This window comes from Cucumis melo, chromosome 1 (assembly GCF_025177605.1).
Source record: "Cucumis melo cultivar AY chromosome 1, USDA_Cmelo_AY_1.0, whole genome shotgun sequence".
In the NCBI taxonomy this organism is placed as follows: Eukaryota; Viridiplantae; Streptophyta; class Magnoliopsida; order Cucurbitales; family Cucurbitaceae; genus Cucumis; species Cucumis melo.
The window spans coordinates 3526182-3541126 of record NC_066857.1 but is presented as its reverse complement, the minus strand read 5'-3'; the positions used below and the strand labels follow the sequence as shown (position 1 = coordinate 3541126).

At 30.6% G+C, this 14945-nt stretch overlaps 1 protein-coding gene across 1 annotated transcript; it reads left to right on the top strand.

The window, feature by feature from the left end:
* Positions 1 to 7427: 7427 nt before the first annotated feature.
* On the top strand, positions 7428 to 11029 carry LOC103495643 (receptor-like protein kinase HSL1). Its single transcript, XM_008457269.3, has 2 exons — positions 7428 to 10186; positions 10479 to 11029. The coding sequence occupies exons 1-2, from the start codon at positions 7606 to 7608 to the stop codon at positions 10841 to 10843; spliced, it is 2946 nt and encodes a 981-aa protein (XP_008455491.2). The 5' UTR covers positions 7428 to 7605; the 3' UTR covers positions 10844 to 11029.
* Positions 11030 to 14945: the final 3916 nt, after the last annotated feature.

Sequence of the window (14945 nt, the reverse complement as noted above, 5' to 3'; positions counted from 1 at the left end):
TGGTGGTTTTGGAATTGCCTCGCAGCAAGAAATGCAGGATTCACTATATTTGCTCTGTTTAAGTCGTGAAGAATTGGATTTCAAATGGAAAGGAAGTGTAACCTAAAGAATTCGCAGCTATAGTTCTTGCAAACTTAAAGTATGATCTATACGAATGAATTGTTTCAATGCAACAAGTATATATATATATATATATATATATATATATATATTTTGATGTCTCATTGATAGTTTATTCAAGCTGATTTCTCTTGGAGCAAACTCAACCTTCCTTCCTGATATTTACCTTCTTCTAGGAATTGGACAACCACCCAAATCCTCCCTGTTCATCCTCCTCCCTTACTATTTTATTGTTGATGCCAGTACTTCCCTTGCTGGATACAGTCCTCAAGCAATTGGATCTTATTAGTGATTTTCCATCTCTAATACTCTCTTGTCTTCGTTTGCAATCAAGCTGTCCATGATCAGAGCTTTGATATACTCATTTGAAATTGCAGCCGTTACATAATCTTGATTGTTCTTCACACAGCAGCATAATTTGACAAGCGCTAAAGAAATGGAACAATGATGTCAAACAATAAGTTGGTTCAATATAGTTTTGATCTGACACCCCCTAAGTTGGGTTAAATGGAATAAGAAGAACTAACGTTTACCGTCTGGTTTGGTTCACCATTAATTAAAAAAGGTGGACATCAAAATAAACCCCCTTAAGATTCCTCATTTCGTTATTCACGTCAACTCTCCTAACTACTTTCTTATAAAAATTACAACTCGACTCAACTCTACACCCCTTAGCTACATCATTTTGAACATTCTCAAACAACTTCTAAACTCGTTTGGGCATAAATATAAATTAGAGTATTCCCTATGTGTAGCATGTTAGCTGGGTTCTTGTTTCACAATCTGGTATTATCAATGTAAATACGAATGAAAAGCAAAACATATACATAAATTCCAGCAGCTTTTAACTTATTCTTTTTAGTTTTGGATGGTTGAATTATAACAATGTACGTTTTCCATCTCAATATTATTGTTAAATTTTTTGAACTTTAATGTCAAAGGGGATGATTCTTATGAGTTTCGAAATTTTGTGACTTGACATATGTCAAGTTGATGTGTTTGGGATAAAAAGTTATTTATTATACTCATTATCAACCTACGTTACTTACCTACCGTAATTTATTTAGTTTGTAAAGAAATCGTAAATATGGCCGTAAAGGAGGGTTTTAACAATAGAATTGTGTTGGAGCACATGGGAGTTTCTTAAACATAATTTGTGAGTTCAATTATTGGTTGAAATCAAATTAGAAATTAAATTGGTCAAAAAATAAGGCACCTCAATTGGCTTTTGTCTCCATCGTTAATAATTATGTACTTTAGACTTCCACTTAACTTTCCAACAACCTCACTGCCCTTTGTCAAATTATTTATGATTTTAACATTTTTAAATAGTTACTTATTTTGTTTTAATCACTTATTTTTCAAACTATATAATTAATAACCCTTTAGAAAATAAATCATGTGTCCAAGAAAATCATACCCACATTTTTTTTAATGGTGTTTAGTAGGACTGAATTTTAATTTTCTATCTCAAAATATTTCACAAATGTTAAAACAAACAACACTAATAGTTATACAGATTTTGTAATTAAAACAATATGTTTTATTTGACACGATATTTAATTTTATATCTGAGGTAACTTTTTATTTGTAATATGTAAAAGATTCAATGACTACAAATTGAAACTTCAGAAATTTACTATTTAGAAATAAAGAATATACAAACATGTTACATATTCTTTTAAAATTTGGAAAAATGTATTTGGACTTTTGGATACATGTGATTGTCTAAAATCGATCAAGATGTAATCAATTTATAGTTTTTTCTCCTTTTAACAATTTGTGAGATAAGAAATCAAACATCTAACTTAAATAAAGGACATCTGCCCAATTGTTATCGAATTAGATTTGACATGAGATTGTATTTGAAAGAATCACAATCAAGATATATGAGCGGATAAAAAACCATCTTCACAACACATCTATGCTATCAATTAATTTTTATTGGCTTGTTAATATTCTTACATTTTCATAGGTTTAAAATGAATACGAAGAACGACTCGATTTATTTATTTATTGATAATTTACATGTTTTCAATCTTTTCGTTAATATAAAAAAAATACTCACTAACATTTTATGTTTTATTGATATTTCATTTTCTTGCCATTTTTTTTTTAATTTTTGGTTAAGAGACTAAACAAAATATTTTGAAACTTAAATTAAATTAAAATAAGATTCAAAATTTAAGAATTAAAAGCGTAATATTTAGAGATTTCGAGACTTATGAATATTCAAACTTTGTCATTTATTATTCATTCAAACTTGGACTCATATCAAAATCACCAACACTATATATATATATATATATATATTTATTTATTTATTTATTTCCCTTCTCCTACCCCCATTTCTTTTTTTAAATTTAATTTTAAATAAATAATAAATTATTATTATTATTCTTTGTATTGATCACTTTCACATTAAATGATTTCCCTAAAGTAATGGGAAATGTCTCCATTTCATTTACCTATTTAACTTAATGTTATAAACTTATGATTAAATTAATATAGTATGAGATTAGTTGTTGCCAAGGATGGACCAAACAACATAAACTATCCCTTTTTTTTTTTAATGTTAAAAGGAAAGAGATAAATGACATTTTCCGATTCGAGTTTTAACAGAAAGTTAGAAAATTTTGTATGATCAGAGTAAAATGAAATTGTTTATAAAATATAGTAAAGAAGAAAAAGAAAAAAAACTTAAATGAATACAAAGAATTTGATCTAATTTATTATATTTTGTAAATAGGTTTAAATTTTTGGTATATTTAGAAATCTCTAAAAAGATATCATTTTAGTTCAGAAAGTATTTTCTTTTTAATTTTATATAATTATATGAGATTTTAAATTAAAAAATAATTTAAGAAAAATTTCATATTGTGTTGTATAATTATTTTTCTCTCAATTTATTTTTCAATTTAAATGTAATGTAATTATTTTAAATAATAAAAAGATTACTGAAAAGACTTTTTAAGTTCATTTTTAAAAAATCGAGTACTGAACCTTAACATTTAAAAATTTATGGATTAAATGGACCTAACTTTTTTTATAATTGGTAGGTAAAATAGTTATTATTTGAAAATTCTATAACCAAATAATCGTTATAAAGAAAAAATATGAAATTATTTACCAAATATGATCTTCTTTTTTTTTAAAAAAAAAACATTCAACTTTGAATTTCTTTTAATATATGTAATAAATATATTTCCTATTGAAATAAATTATGAAATTTGATGTAGTTAATATGTGTAAAATTCAAAAGGGGTATTCACATGGTTAGTTGATATTTACATAATTCCTCCTTTTTTTTCTTTTTCTTTTGCATTATCAATTGTTGTAAATAATACATCAAACCCACTCTATTATTTAGAGGCATTTGGTATTTAATTTATTCAACAAAGTAGTGTTTAATTTTGTCAAATTTCAAATGAGGTTTTCCCTCCACATTTCCCAATTATTATTGTAGAGAGACATAAATTATATTGAAAATTCCACTACATTTTATTTTATTTATTTGGATTGGAATGAAAGTGTGCTATAAATATAATCTAAATACAGCTTTGGAAATGTATAGAACAAAGAGTACCATTAAATTTTACAAACAAAATTAAGAAAAACATTAAATGTCAAAATGCATGCAAATGCATATTTTTTTTATTAAAAACATTGGAAATACGAAAACTTATGTTTTTTTTTTAATACCACGCACCTCGATTAATCTCAAAGAACGTAATCAGATCTAGAAAATTTATTGACAATAGGTAAAATTCGAGCCTAAATTAAATAGGGTAACCGTTCAATTAAAAATTAAATAATTTTCTTCATATATATTATATAAAATCGATAAAATTGAGAGGACTCGGGCTTTTGTGCCTATACTAAATCTGTAGGTGTACGTATCCATAAATCTTTTACCTTTTAGTTAGTTATTGAGATTATATCTTCTTTTTTTATCAACTAATGAATCGATGATGTATTAATAAATTAAATTCATAATTTAGCCAAAAATTATATATATATATATATATGTATGTATATATATATTAAAATAATATAAACCTGAAACTAATCACTAAAGTTGTTGTAATAAATAAAGGAAACAAGTATTGGAAGGTAATTAATGTTTTAACATTAATGGAATTGCTTTTTTGAACAAAATTATAAAATAACTCCATTATTAAAGTTTAACCTAAAGCAAACAAAGTTAGGACCATAACCATTAATAATTAAACATTTTTCCTTCTCCCAATAATATAATATTAGTTCTTAAAACATAATTAAAATATCTACTTTTCCCCTTTTTTGGTAAAAAATAAAAAATAAAAGAAAAGTTAAAAGTTGCCAAGACTACTTTTAATATTGTCAATTCTTCTCAAGTATTATAAAATTTACAAACCAACAATAAATTAGGATCATTGTTAGTAATCAAAACCGGTATGTTACAACATTTTTATAACTTAACCTAATTTCATCGAGAAAAAAAAATATAATATTAAATAATAAGTTGGATTAAGATAAACATTCGAAAACCAACTTTTTAATGGAATTAATCTCCAATGTTTAAAGTTAATTAATCTATCTAATTTATATAAGAAACTCTAGCCATCGCTTCTAAAGATCGTCACAAGTCAACCTATGACCACCAATTTTGGTGATAGCTAGCTAGCCAATCGACTACCCCTACTACCAACAATTACTCTTTTACAGTAATTTAAAATTTTTAGAAACACGTTTGATTTATAACAAACCGAACAAATATTATTATAAAATACCTTTCTTTAAAAGTTTGTCAAATAGATGTGTGTTTTTATTTTAAAGAATTTTATAAAATAAATGTTTAAATAAAAAAAATTAGAAAAAAGTTTCTTTTTCAAATGTAATTCCAAACAAGCCAAAAAAAAAATTAATATAATTTTAATATGGTCTATAAATTTCAATATTATACTTTTAGTTCCTAAATTTTATAATCTATTTAAATTTGATCTACAAATTTTAAAGTGCTATATTTTGTTAGGGGAATCGTTATGAATAACAAAACATTGAAACTAATTACAAAATATAACAAAAAAAAAAAACTTAAATAAGTTATAAAAAAATTGTATGAATTTTGTCATATTTTTAAATACCTTCAATATTAAATCTTCAATTTTCAAGTTATTGAATTTCTTGGTAAAATCACACATTGAAGATTTAATAACCATGGAAGACATTTAAGGGAGGAACTATACTAAGATTAAAATAACCACTTATTGCTACATTAAATACTATTTCGTACTCTCCAATTATTTACCATTTACACTATTTCAAACATCTTATTTACTAGAACCCATGCTATAGTTTTTGTTTGTAAGTTATATTTATTTTTAGGAGGGTGTATTACTTTGACAATACTTCATTGATATGGAGGATCTAAAAGAGAAGATACATGGGGAAGACATAGGGGCAGAAGGATCCGAACTTAGCGTAGCTTTTAAAATTATTGTTTGTTTTTCTTATAAGATAACCACTACATGGGCCCCCCCCCCCCCCCCCCCTCCTCATAACGTCGTTGAAAATTCTTCATTTCTTATATTATTCTTTTGACCATCACATTCTCCTTCCTTTTTCAATTTATTTACTTTAAATTACCTAATTTTACTCTTTTTTTTTTTTAAAAAAAAAATTATTAAGTTTAGTTTCTCATTTTTTTTTGTTTTATTGTATTAAATACTTTCCAAATCAAAATTCATTAGTTAATTATAGTGTCAAAGTTGATGAACCCCCATCAAGATTTGGTAAAAAATTGGATTCAACTATCCATGGTGGTTAGTAAGTCTAATAAAACATCGAAATATGTAGGTGGTTTTGATAGGAATTAGTTAATTATCATAATCAATAGATTATACTTAATAGTATGTGTTTGAGTTGCGTACTATCTTAATATGGAATATAATAGTTTATGATTTGTGTGTTAACGTGTTCAAGAGTTTGAGATTTTCATACTTTTCATTTTCAAATTCCAAACTCGTAAGTCAAATTTGAACCTTTTATGCAAAGTTTAAAAATAAAATAAATGATACTTTAATGTTATTATTTTCTTAAGCTGAGTTGATTTCATGTTAGGTATGTATATGCTTTGTATCCATTTGATTTAAATATTTTAATTAGGATAATTATGATATGTAGTAATTTTATGCATAATTATTAAGTATATAACAATAATTTTAAAAAAATTGTAAATATAGCAAAATCTATCAGTGATATACTTCAATGATAGATCAATATTTGGTACATGGTTTATCATTGTAATTATTCCTTATTTTCGTTACTTTTTATAAGGGATTGTTTATTAAAATAAAATTATTGTAAGTGACAACATTGTTGAAATATTTAAAAAAAATATAACAAAATCTCATATTCTATCGATGATAAAAACTTATATTATTTATATAATATGAAATTCGTTAGATTAAGATTTGGTCAAATTCGACATTGGTAGCTTTTGTTAATCTTAAAAGAAAAATTGTTGCTTAGATTAATTAATATTTAATTACACAAACGTATTAAAGTTGTTTAGTTAGAGTTCTTTTCTTGATGTCGAGTTAATAATTACTACAGAAGAAAGTAGTTAGTAGAGTTAGCACACATTACAAATTGAGAAATAAAGATCAACGTTAAGAAGAAGAAGAAGAAGAAGAAGAAGAAGAAGAAGAAGAAGAAGAAGAGTATCGTAGAGCAGCGGTCGTCTCATTATGTCAATTCATCTATGTTTTATTTAATGGAGTCTTCTTTGTCCACATCACATCTTAAACTCATGCCAACCAACAACTCTTTTTCTTACCTCACATATAGATAAAATATCTGTTTTATCCTAAATTTTCAATTTAATTTTTCTTTACTATTTAATATATTCCCCACAGGAAACCAACCATCCAAAAGATGGAGTTGGGGGGGGGGGGGGGGGAGAAGAATGGGATCCCAATCCCAATCCCAATCCCAATCCAAACCCCCTTCTCTAATTGCATATTTTGGTTCCAATTTATTTCTACTTTCACGTCAAAGCTTTTCTCGTAAAAAAAGGAATATTTATATTTTCTAGAACTTCTCGTAAATGTGCGCGTATTGCGCATTTGCCCAACACAATTATCATCAACTCATTCATTACAATCCACCTCTACTCTAACTCATTAATTCCTTTTCTCTTTTAAAATATTATTCCTTTCATTTCACCCATAAATATAGAAATGGATGAGAGTTTGTTTGCTTGTTTGACTCATATCTTAAAAAAACAAAGTAAAATTTGGTGTCATATGTGAAAGAAATAGTTTTATTATATTTGAAGGAGTATAGTATAGTTTGGTTAGAAATAAATAACCAACGTGGGGGCCGAAAATCTATAATTTCTGCCAAATATCTTTTTAAGTTTGTTTTCATGGCCCATCTTTTTCACGCCTTCATATTTCACTCCCACTCTTGATTTCCATTCCCCCATAACTCTCTGCCGAAATGCCTTCTCTTCTTCTTCTTCTTCTTCTTCTTCTTCTTCTTCTTCTTCTTCCTCCTCCATTGATCTCTTCACTCAATCAAGAAGGATTGTATCTTCAACGAGTCAAACTTGGTCTCTACGATCCCACTCATTCCCTCTCTTCATGGAACCCTCGCGACAACACTCCCTGCAACTGGTCCGGCATCACTTGCGATTCCCTCACTCATTCTGTCATCGCTGTCGACCTCTCCGACTTTCAGCTCTCTGGAACTTTTCCCACTTTTATTTGTCGTCTTCCTTCTCTCTCTTCACTCTCCCTGTCTAATAACGCTATTAACGCTTCTCTTCCGGATGATGTTGCTTCTTGTTCTGGTCTCCACTTGCTGAACATGTCTCAGAATCTTCTTGCTGGTTCTATTCCCGATGGGATTTCTAAGATCTCCAATCTTCGTTCACTGGATCTCTCTGGAAATAATTTTTCTGGGGAGATTCCGACGAGTTTCGGTGGGTTTGCGCAACTTGAGACGCTGAATTTGGTTGATAATCTATTGAATGGAACCATTCCGGGGAGTTTGGGTAATATTTCGAGTTTGAAAGAGCTTCAACTTGCTTATAATCCGTTTATGCGGAGTGAGATACCGAGTGCATTCGGGAACTTGACTAAGTTGGAGGTTCTCTGGCTTGCTAACTGTAATCTTGCCGGTCAAATTCCGGCAACCATTGGCGGGATGACTCGGCTTAAGAATCTTGACTTGTCTAATAATAGACTCAGTGGGTCGATTCCGGTTTCACTCACTCAAATGAAAAGTTTAGTTCAAATTGAACTCTTTAACAACTCGCTCTCTGGGGAGTTGCCTTTAGGACTGTCTAATTTAACTTCACTCCGACGAATTGATGTGTCGATGAATCACTTGACGGGAATGATTCCGGATGAACTGTGCGCATTACAGCTTGAGTCGTTAAATTTGTTCGAGAATCGATTGGAAGGGCCTTTGCCGGAGAGTATCGTTAATTCCCCATACTTGAATGAGCTCAAGTTGTTTAACAACAAGCTTAGTGGACAGTTACCCAGTAAACTCGGCCAAAACTCGCCATTAGTTCATCTTGACGTTTCATACAACGGATTTTCTGGCGGAATTCCTCAAAACTTGTGTGCAGAAGGGAAATTGGAAGAGCTTATATTGATTTACAATTCGTTTTCTGGAAGAATCCCGGCAAGTCTTGGAAAATGCACGACTTTAAGCCGGATTCGAATGAGGAACAACAGACTCTCTGGTCCGGTTCCTGATGAATTTTGGGGTCTGCCCAATGTGTATTTGCTTGAGCTCGTTGAGAATTCTCTTTCTGGGTCTATTTCTTCGATGATATCTGGCGCTAAGAATCTCTCTATTTTGATGATTTCAGAAAATCAATTTTCAGGGTCAATTCCTAACGAGATTGGGTCGTTAAGCAATCTGACTGAACTCTCAGGTAATGACAATATGTTTTCCGGTCGAATCCCAGGAGCTTTGGTAAAGTTAAACCTGTTGAGTACACTCGATCTAAGCAAGAACAAACTTTCTGGTGAATTGCCAATGGGAATTGGAGCTTTGAAAAGGCTAAACGAGTTAAATTTAGCAAGTAATAGACTATCCGGCAATATCCCGAGTGAAATTGGAAGCCTACCGGTTCTTAATTATCTTGATCTTTCTAGTAATCATCTCAGTGGAAGTATACCTCTTGAATTGCAGAATTTGAAACTGAATTCGTTAAATTTGTCGAACAATCTGTTATCAGGAGTACTTCCTCCTCTTTATGCTGAGGATATTTACAGAGATAGTTTCCTGGGAAATCCAGGTTTGTGCAATAACGACCCAAGTCTTTGTCCTCACGTTGGAAAAGGAAAACACCAAGGCTATTGGCTTCTCAGATCCATTTTTCTACTTGCTATCATTGTTTTTGTTGTTGGGGTCATTTGGTTTTTCTTCAAGTACAAGGAATTCAAGAAGAGTAAGAAAGGAATTGCCATTTCCAAGTGGAGATCGTTTCATAAACTTGGTTTTAGTGAATATGAAATAGCAGACTGTCTCAGTGAAGACAAAGTCATTGGAAGTGGAGCGTCCGGCAAAGTGTACAAAGTCGTGCTAAAAAATGGTGAGGTCGTGGCGGTGAAGAAGCTATGGCAAGGAACAAGAAAAGAGGACACGAGTTTGGATTCAGAGAAAGATGGATTTGAGGCTGAAGTTGAGACTTTAGGGAAGATTCGTCACAAGAATATTGTAAGGTTATGGTGCTGCTGCAACACAGGCAACTGCAAGCTGCTTGTTTATGAGTACATGCCTAATGGAAGCTTGGGAGATTTGTTGCACGGCAGCATGAAGCGCTTTCTGGATTGGCCTACAAGGTATAAAGTAGTTTTGGATGCAGCTGAAGGGCTTTCTTACCTGCATCACGACTGTGCTCCTCCAATTGTTCATAGGGACATTAAGTCCAACAATATATTGCTTGATTCTGAGTTTGGAGCTAGAGTTGCTGACTTTGGATTGGCAAAGTTTTTGAATGCTGGCAAGGGATCAGAATCTATGTCTGTCATTGCTGGTTCTTGTGGTTATATTGCACCAGGTACCAACTTGGTTTCTCTACCTTCTTTCATGAATTGAAACATGAGTAATTCTTACATGATATGATTATAAACCACTGTTAGGCAAATGACCATATTTATATTTCTACGGATGCTATGATCTTGTCTATTTAAATATAAGCTGGGATGAATCTATGAGACTTGAATGCCTTCATATTAACTTTTAGATGTTGTTATACTTCTACATATGAACATTTTCCTGGGGATTTCTTTGTTCATATTGGGATTATAGAATTCGCCTACTTTTTTTTGACTGTCATATGCTTAATGCAGAATATGCTTATACTTTAAGAGTAAACGAAAAGAGTGACATCTACAGCTTTGGGGTGGTGATTTTAGAGCTAGTGACAGGACGGCCACCAAATGATCCAGAATTTGGAGATAAAGACTTGGCAAAGTGGGTATACGCCACTGTTGATGGCAGAGAACTCGACCGAGTAATTGATCCGAAGCTTGGTTCTGAATACAAGGAAGAAATATACAGAGTCCTTGATGTTGGACTGCTTTGCACAAGCTCACTCCCTATCAACCGCCCCTCAATGAGAAGAGTCGTTAAACTACTGCAGGAGGCTGCCATAGAAACCAGACCACCCACCATTGTTAAAAAGGAAGTCAAACTTTCTCCATATTTGTCCTAGTATGTCTCTGAACACTTACTAATCTCTAATTCACATCAAATGCCTGAAATTTCCTACTCTCTAACTTGTATATCGAATTCTATCACATTACATTTTGAAGAAAAGCTCATGTAGAATTGATAAAATCTTACTCTTACAAGTTACAATCAACCTCTATAATATAAACATCAATGATTTTAATTAAAAGTGTGTAGGTTTCTGTAATGAAAACATAGAAGTTTGGTAATTTGGTACATAGTTTGGTGTGTAAGGTGCAGGTAATAAGGAAATGTCAAAAAGGGGGTAAATGTTCATCAATTGACATCCAGCAGAGATTTGTGGTACAAACCAAATAATTTTTTTAACCAAAAAGTTTCTTAAAAATTGCTGTTTCCACATATTCAACAATTTTGGTGGGGACAATTGAGGAAGTCCCTGTTTGGCAGGACAAGTTTTATAAAAAATATATAATTTTTGTTTTTTTTTTTTGTAATAAAAGATGGAATGAATGCTAAGCCAATGGCCAATAGCCTCTTGTTTCTTGGCCAACCCTTATTTACTAAAATGGGGCCCTTGTTTTCCAATGGAAAGCAGCTACCATATCTTTCAATTATTGATTTAAATGAATGCCTAGTGTTTGGTGCCATAAAAGTTCCTATAGGAATGATTTTTCTTTGATTCTTTATTGAAGTTGTTTAGCTAAATTATGAATCTAGAGAAAGAATAGAGTTTTTATGTTTGAACTCCATTTTAGTATTGTAACTTCTGATTTGATTCTGATTTGGTTTTTCATTTTTGCATAAGAAATTTATTTCTTATATGACCCACTATTTTCTTTTCTTTTTTATACTGAAGCATAAACTAGAAATTTGGATTTGTTTTTAGAATGTCAAATGGGATTTTAGAATTTGAACTCCAACTCTAAGGGATGCATATTTCCTTCCAGTCTTTTGACTGCATCATCTGGGAGAGATTGGATACGGTATGGTTTTGAGTTACCTCTAGTTTCTTTTGCACCCAATTCTCCGATGGAGGTTCTATGATCTCAAATTTGGATAGAAACCATACATTAGTTTGATATAAGTTACATATGTTTCAAACAATGAATTATGGCAGCTGGTCGTTCAAAAGCTTCAGTGCAGCTACAAATTCTAGTCATTTATGTTGTCAACAGATCGTAGTTTTACTCGTTAATCTTTACAGATGTCTGTAGTAGGTTAATTAATGCTTCAATCAGATGATAAGACTTGAGAAAGAGTCTTGATGAATATTGCACACACAAGCCCCTGACATGTCTATTTTAGAAAACAATATCATAGAGAAGACATTTGGTTATTCCTATATTTTTAGTAACCCAATAATATTTTATGGGAATCAAATGGTTGTTCATGTAAGTTTATCTCTAGAGGCTCAAACATGAAATTGATAGAAACCGTAGTGGAGTGGCTAAGGTATAAGTCCACAAAATTTACTGTCGAGTATACTCACTTTAACAAAAATCAAATTTGATGTTTGATGTTAAGTGCTTGAAGTGATTGATATAAAGTAGGTTGGGCATCCGAGTTTTAAATGAATTCCAGCTTATGTTAAAAGACTAAAGCAGTGGCTTTATATAAAGTTAAGACATTGAAATAAATTATGGATTTCTTAATCTAAAATATGATTTATGCCTACTGTTTTAACTTATCCTTCGTAAAAAAAATTATTACAACTGTTTTAAGTTATATGAGGTAGGTTCGAAGTTGGAATTTCCACTCCAACGTTTGGGACATTGAGTTTTAATTATTATAATCGGTAGTTATTACAATAGTGGGAAAATATTTGAAATAGTATTTGTAATTGTTGGAAGCACCAACTATTTTGATTGAAGTCTCAAAACATGAAATAAAATTTAATAATCTTTCACTAACTCATAAATAAATTTAGAAGTTGTGTCAAGAACTAGAATGTAATCAGGATTATTGAAAATTAGAAGAGTGTTGGAGAACATGAATAATCGAAGATGAAATGAAAATTAGATCGTGAAGTGTAAAAAAGTGAGAAAAAAGGTTGGATGGAAAATTGTCGAAACCTAATGAGTTTTTATTACAAATTGGGTTCAAAACGCTTGATACAAGTATGAGTTTTGGATTACATTAGAAACTTATTCTATTATGAACTACCAAACACCTATTTAGAGGAATTTTAATGGATACAACTTTTAGAGTTAATAATTAATTGTTTAACGATATTTTAAAAATTTACAAATATAGTAAAATTTAAGGGTATTTTTAAATATAACAAAATCAACCAAAATTTACAAAATATAGCAAAATTTTAGATTCAAATATACTCATACATTTCCATTAGTGATAGATAGAAAGTGTATCAGTGTCCATTATCAATCATGGATAAAAAATTTTAAAGTTTATTATATTTTGAAAATATATATTTTTAATAGTTTTAATATTTACAATAATACCTTTAAATTCTATGGGCAAAATAGAGTAATTATTTTGTTTTATACAAGATTGGGCATTAGGGAATCATCTTGGATTTTAGGAGAAATGATGTTTGGGCTCTTCAGATTAGGGCTTAATAATGGGGTAGGCCCAATTATACCTTATAAATCGAGATTTTATAATGTATAACCATTTTGGTATAAAATATCAAGTATATGTCAATTTATTAAACAATTTGCAAATATAGCAAATTTTTAATTTTTTTATAAATATATTCCAATATTGCCCTAGTTTTAAAAAGGATATTGGTGCGACTTTCTCCTTCTCTATTTTCACAGGCATTTCCCTTTTCCACGATTTCTCCCTTCTCTAATATATTCTCCACGATTTTCTCCCTTCTTCATCTTTACCACCGTTTCTGTGATTTTCTCCACGTTAAGAACACCTTCCTCCGCCTCCAACGACGCCTTCTTCAGCCTTCAATGACGCGTTCTTCCGCCTCCAACGACACCTTCTCCCGCCTCCAACGACACCTTCTTCCACCTTCAACCACAACTTCTTCCGCCTCCAACCACAACTTCTTCCGCCTCCAACCAATTAAAACATCCTCCAAATTCGTCAATTAGTAATAGAAACATATCACTGATAGACCCTAAGCAACATAACACACAAAATCTAAATTAGACTAGAGCTTCTACTAATTTCCCAAGTCAAACAGGCTAAACATCTTCTAAAACTATCAGGGATCGAAATATATCAACGATAGACCCTAGGCAACAACATATAAGAAGTGCACATTAAACTAAAATATCTAATAACAATCCAACACAAACAAGTAAAACATCCTTCAAGTTGATAGAAACAGATCACTGATAGAACATAAACAACATCACATAAAAATATACATTAAACTAAATTATCTACTAACATCCCAATGCAAACAAACTTAACATCCCTCAAGACTATCAGTGATAACAAATATATCACCGATAGACCCTAACCCTATACACTAACACACAAACCTAAAACAGATCAGCATGTTAAACATTTCAACATAAACAAGTTAAACATCCTCTAAATCTGTCAATTAGTGATAGAAACACATCATTGATAGACACAAACTGAAAAACAAAGCGTAGAACGTAGCGCGAGGGAAGGAATGAAGAAATCAATTTCAAACAAATAGAAAAAGAAGAAAATCTTCTTCAACAATATAGAACGTAATGCAGCGAAAGGAAAACAAAATAATGCAAACCGTTACGGGCACCGGAAAACTAAATCGGAGTACGAAGAAAGTAGAAGAAAATAGAAAATAGGAGAAAAACGTGAAGAACCCGCTTGAAATCGTATTCCAGAGGCTTAGTGTATATGTAGGGGTAATTTCATTTTTTTTGTTAAAAATTGTCATATTTTCGAAAAAATTTAACTTTTACTATATCCTTAATTAATTTAGAGCCCCCATGTTATATACCCACTCAGCTCTTATAAACCTGCCCTTCTTTAATAATATAAAAAGGGTAACATATAACATAAAACATTCTTTCCATTTCTAATCATATGCTTAAGAAGCTAACTTCAATATAACTAAACTATAGTTTATTGAGGTTTAAGGGCCTCCATTATAAATCGATCAATCCATAGATTTAAAGTTGAACAATTTTATTTTCTAAAAGATTTTAGAA